At 35.4% G+C, this 5,691-nt stretch overlaps 1 protein-coding gene across 2 annotated transcripts; it reads right to left on the reverse strand.

The window, feature by feature from the left end:
* Positions 1–1,883: 1,883 nt before the first annotated feature.
* Positions 1,884–4,930, reverse strand: LOC121778365 (protein PGR-like). 2 transcript variants are annotated; one of them, XM_042175705.1, is made up of 7 exons: positions 4,763–4,930; positions 4,398–4,404; positions 3,785–3,960; positions 3,564–3,677; positions 2,952–3,174; positions 2,534–2,782; positions 1,884–2,116 (listed from the first exon to the last, which is right to left on the reverse strand). In XM_042175705.1, the coding sequence occupies exons 3-7, from the start codon at positions 3,928–3,930 to the stop codon at positions 1,985–1,987; spliced, it is 864 nt and encodes a 287-aa protein (XP_042031639.1). In that variant the 5' UTR covers positions 3,931–3,960; positions 4,398–4,404; positions 4,763–4,930; the 3' UTR covers positions 1,884–1,984. The 2 variants fall into 2 exon arrangements, with proteins under 2 accessions (XP_042031639.1, XP_042031638.1); XM_042175704.1 differs by lacking the exon at positions 4,398–4,404 and having other exon boundaries at positions 4,763–4,929.
* Positions 4,931–5,691: the final 761 nt, after the last annotated feature.

Below are 5,691 nucleotides of genomic sequence, written 5' to 3' on the forward strand. Positions count from 1 at the left end.
ATACTTGTATATGTATTGTAAATTGTAATGTATCGTTGTCCGTTACAACTCAAATTCAATAAAATTGATATCATTTTCATCTTATTCATCTTATTTCAATTTAAATTATCCATTGTCTTGTTCCAATTTATTGTATAAGTCCAAATTTCAAATTTATATTACATTATTGTATGTTGTATACTTGTATATGTATTGTAAATTGTAGTGTATCGTTGTCCGTTACAACTCAAATTCAATAAAATTGATATCATTTTCATCTTATTCGTCTTATTTCAACTTAAATTATCCATTGTCTTGTTCCAATTTATTGTATAAGTCCAAATTTCAAATTTATATTACATTATTGTATGTTGTATACTTGTATATGTATTGTAAATTGCAATGTATCGTTGTCCGTTACAACTCAAATTCAATAAAATTGATATCATCTTCATCTTATTCATCTTATTTCAATTTAAATTATCCATTGTCTTGTTCCAATTTATTGTATAAGTCCAAATTTCAAATTTATATTACATTATTGTATGTTGTATACTTGTAAATGTATTGTAAATTGTAATGTATCGTTGTCCGTTACAACTCAAATTCAATAAAATTGATATCATTTTCACCTTATTCGTCTTATTTCAATTTAAATTATCCATTGTCTTGTTCCAATTTATTGTATAAGTCCAAATTTCTAATTTTTAAAAAAATCAAACCGCGAAACCGCCGGTTTTCGAACCGGAACCGTGTAAACCGCCGGAAAACCGGCGGTTCCGAACCGGAACCGGAACCGGCTGTTTTCGAACCGGAACCGGAACCGTGAAATAGCCTCACGGCCCGGTTCCGGTTCCGACTTCGACCAAATCGGAACCGGCGGTTCCGAACCGGAACCGCCGGTTTTGGAACCGTGGGCAACACTAATGATATCTAATTCCTATTCCGCATGTCCAATTCCATGATATCCAATTCCTATTCCGCATGTCCAATTCCATGATACCGAACTGAATTATTCTATTGAGAATGAAAGTATTTTTATCACAAGTTTCACATAATTATATTTAAACTTATTGAGAATGAAAGTTTTATATTTAAACTTATTATTTGTCTTTTGTTTAATGGCAAGCTTTCTTATTTAATTTGATGTAGATTTGTAGTTTCTACAAACAACATCAGATTTAAACGAGATGGTCGAATGTATGGTCCATTTTTCTGTTGGATTGTCTGGTTTATGGCATTGATATAAGGGATATTGGTCTTTAATATCATGGAATTTTAAAAAAGTTGGGTTTTTCACACGAATTTTAAACTTGGCAAATAATATCAAGAGCTTTACCCGAGTTTGTTATTTGCCACCAACGAAAAATTTCCTGTTATATTAATGGATTGAAGAGCAATTTTGGAGGGTGTACTTCAAGAAAAACTATCCTCAAATATTGAAAAACTTGCAGCTCTCGAAGTTGTAGTCGAGAAATTAGGAAAAAAAATTTGTATCATGATATTATTTGTCATAATTTTTCGCCGGTAGGAAATAACAAACTCGAGTAAAGTTCGTGATATTATTTGTCAATGTTGAAGTTCGTGAGTTCCATGATATTAGATGCCAATATCTCTTGATATAAACCCACAATGTAAACTGAGATTTGATTTCTCTTGTAAATTCTTGTAATGTTGGAAAGAAAAAAGAACAATCCAAGAACGAAAAACAGAAGTTGTGTCCGGGCCACAACACGAAGCGTAAGGGAGCCCCACGCAAAGCCACCTTGGGCGCACGCAAGTTGGCACTCGTTGGCCGCAACTGCTGTGAATAGGGTGCAGTGGGCACCGGGGGTGGACAAATTATATATAGAGTATGCATAGGCAATCAGTATATGTAAAGGGAGACAATCTGCATTTGCATATGAGGATTGCAAAAACATTTTATTGATTGAAATCATGCTCCAACATTATTTGTTACACATGGAATTCAAGATCTTTACCATCTAATTGTAAGTGCAAACCTTCAGAATATGCATGAACAAGCTATGGAAGTCAGCGCACTCGTTAACAGAATCGACACAAAATTCACTGCATTGTTGTTCAGTATGCTAAGACCCGATATCCTCTTCACCGTCGGTCCAGCTTTACTCACAACCTGCAATATCAGGATCAAATAACTTATAGTTTACAATAATTGCAAGCTACGTTGAACTAGAAAATGACTCATCGTGGAAACTTGTCAAAGATACTAATTTGCATTTCAAAGCTTTCACTGGCATTCCTCAATGGGTTCTCTCTAGATTTTTCCTTATCGCACTAATGGAAGACTGGCATCGTGCCACCTAAGTGAAGAAACGAGAGCACCTGATGTTTAAAAAGCGTACTTCCAACTTAACAGTCTCTAATAACTCATATTCAATTTTAGTCAATACTCACTCACAGATTTGAATCAACTCAGATATTGTTCGTCATGAAAATAAAAGCTGCAACGCATTATCAGTTCTCAGGTATAAATTTGTGGATGAGCACATAGATTCACTGAAGTACAACAAATTAAGATCTGAAATATCACCTTCTTTCGGACACTGCAGAAACCACTGTATTGGAGGGTTGCTCCCAATAAAGAATCGATAACACTTCCACACAATCCCGAAAGAGCAGAAATTGGTATCAACAATAGCTGCTTCATAGCTACATTGAAAGTGCAGTTGGTAGTCAGAAATCCCAAGATAACAAATGTAAGTCCAAGCACAGAGCCTGCAGCTGCAGCAGCAAGAAATCCTGCCTTTGTCACACCGCCATTAGTACCCTTCTGAACTGGCTGTATAAAATGAAAGAAAGGGTAAGACACTATGAAACGAACCTTAAGGAAGCCAAAGAGACGTGCTGAACTTCAAATTCAATTACAGACAAAATTAAATAGTAGTAGAACATAAGAATTTCTAACAGTAAGCACGAGTGAGAAAATAATCATAGTAGTGCATGTCCACCTTGAAGTTTGTAATAAGCCGTGGTTGCTCATCACTGAGAACCCCGAGCTCAGATGACCATGTGTCTCCATTTGAGCAACAGTAATGACCAAGAATGCCACCAGCTAGATATGTCATGAGACGTGATTCTTTTGAATTTAGACAAAAGTCCTGCATGCCCACTTGTGTCCAAGCAATCAGGACTAAAATTGTTGCTATACCACTATTAGAGAAAACTTGTATCCTGTAAAGTGAAGACAAATTAAAGTTATTAGTCTCAATGAAATCATCTAGAAGGCCTTATAGACGCACTTGTCGAACATTACTGAACACTAATTTAAGAAGAAGAGAGAAACAACTTGAATCACATTAACTAGGTGACAGAATATATGAAAAAATATATTCGGATGGTGAAACGTAATCTTTTTAAAACAATCTTCAATGAAATTAGCCAGAGCCTGAGACTTGGTAAAGCAATTGAATTTCTTGTTATTGAAGCCAGGGAAAACTCTTACTGAACCATATTAATATAAATCCATTGTGATGCCATTGATAAGGAAAGTGTATTTCGCAAGTCATCAGGCAACTTATATGCACATAACATTTTATTATCGAGAGAGCAAGGAAAGATACCAATTGCGTTGACCACCCTCCTTAAAATCTGCATCAACTTTCTTCTTTTTGTCCTCTCCAACTTTAGTTAACAATGAAGAAGAAACAAAGAAGGCAAGTAACAGAGCACCAAACCTACAATAATGCAAATACCGCGAAACAATGAGAGATAGATAAAATATTATAGGCAAGCACAGGCATGTTAAAGAAGCTCCCAAATCTAGGAGAAGATATGCGGATACCTGTAATTGATGGCAAAATGAATTGTCATAACAGCGAAACCAGAAAGAGCTCCAGAAAGGTCAAGGGACTTCTTTCTATATGACCTGATGGAAATTGCAGCTGAAAGAACTGCTGCAACCAATAGTTGGACTAAATTTCTTTCCATATCACCAGTTGACTCCTACTTCGGAAGAGGCTGAGAATAAAAATAACAATTCTGAATTAGCGAAAGCTTTTCTGCATCACATGATAAGAACACGAATAATTATAGATAAAGCAAACCATGATAAGAACACACATTTTAAGTTGGATAACTTCGAGATAGAGTTATCTACCCTAGCAAACGGACACATATATTACATGGTATACCACAGGTAATACATTTTGATGCTACTCTATTCAGCTTGTTTATCTTTTAATATACCATAATTCTAGTTCAATATATTGGTTATGCAGAACTGCTATTTGACCAATAAGTTTAACACCGCAGACCAGTAAAACGGCACCCAAAAATAGGCGTGGTGGAATTATAGGGAAAATGAAACTCAAAACTAATTTCCACTTCATGGTCCAGCATTGCCATCAACAGTAAGCTGAAAATTTTAATCTTCCTCTTAAAAACGACATAATTACCTGGGCCCTGGTGATCAAAAAGTATAACAGGTTATCCAACACAAAGAAACTGTACGGACATATAAAAAACATCACATAATCTCAAAACAAATTAATGCCTTTTAGATAATAATGCCTACACAACTAAGATGGATTACATTAGTCACTTTCTGCATCGTTTTAGAACCCAACTTAAACAGTAACATTCAATCAGAAAAAAACAAATCCCACAAAAGTTTGAAGCCCTAATTTTAACTGGTTATCTTAAACAAAACTACTTCTCGCTTGATTGATCCTCGATCATTCAAGCAGGGCTCTCTTCACATCCACATCCAAACAAACATTGAAACACAACAAAAAAATTTGAATAAAGACTGGATTTTTACCTCGAAAACTGGAGACAATTGTGTAGATGAATGAAGTTTGAACTCTGTTTTCGACGGTTTTGAATGTGAAGCGAACCTCCCCTCTGAATTTAATACTCGTCTAACTCTAAAGTCTAAACTCTACAGAGTTGCTTCTTTGTACAATTACAGCGGCTGATTTTGACCAGTAGTGTATTCCTCTAAAATTACTTATATTTATTTTATTAATCACGTTTATTATTTTCTTGTAGAGATTCTTCTTTTTTCAGTTGCCCAACTTAGACCACATGAAGAAATGTTTGAATTGTTAACCAGATGAACTAAATTACAACAAAATGTTTAAATTAAAATTTGTTTAAATTAATATTATATGTTTTTTTTAGCATTTCATATGGAGTTATGGACATAGAATTATTTAGAGCGTCGCCAAAACCATAGTATACTTATTTTAAAATATACACAAGTTGCTATAATGAGTTGGGCATAAATATTTATGAGATATAATACTAGTAACAAAATTGGGGAAGAGATCCTCTACTGTGGAAGAAAACACAGCATAGCATGCTGTGCCATATACGACGGCGTTTTGCCATTGTTTCTAATTTTCCTCATGCTTAAGAGCATGCGCAGCGGTGGCGTCCGTCGCCACCGCCGTCCGCGCCGCTGGCACGGACGCCATCCGCCGCCGCTGCGCTCGCGCCGCTGGCACGGCGCTGCTCGATGTATCGAGCACGTCCGTGCCAGCGGACGCACACGTGGCGACACGGGATTGGGCAACGGCGTAGCCGTTGCACTCAAACTTTTTTTTTTAAAAAAATCGGTATTTAATTATAAATAATGCTAAAAAATAAAAAAAAAATATTTTCCAAATCTCAAAAATATGGCCGTTTTTTTCCCTTTTTTCTGAATTTTTTTGATTTTTTTTTTATTTTTTTCCCAAAATCATCTAT

Source organism: Salvia splendens, chromosome 19 (assembly GCF_004379255.2).
Source record: "Salvia splendens isolate huo1 chromosome 19, SspV2, whole genome shotgun sequence".
NCBI classification, from domain to species: Eukaryota; Viridiplantae; Streptophyta; class Magnoliopsida; order Lamiales; family Lamiaceae; genus Salvia; species Salvia splendens.

What these genes read in the sequence shown, in the direction of transcription:
- LOC121778365 (XM_042175705.1), bottom strand. Translation starts at nt 3,930, where the DNA reads ATGGAAAGAAATTTAGTCCAACTATTGGTTGCAGCAGTTCTTTCAGCT. An exon ending in GAGGGTGGTCAACGCAATTG is followed by an intron (nt 3,175 to 3,563) that starts GTATCTTTCCTT and finishes TTCACTTTACAG; the next exon opens with GATACAAGTTTTCTCTAATA. An exon ending in GGCTTATTACAAACTTCAAG is followed by an intron (nt 2,783 to 2,951) that starts GTGGACATGCAC and finishes CATTTTATACAG; the next exon opens with CCAGTTCAGAAGGGTACTAA.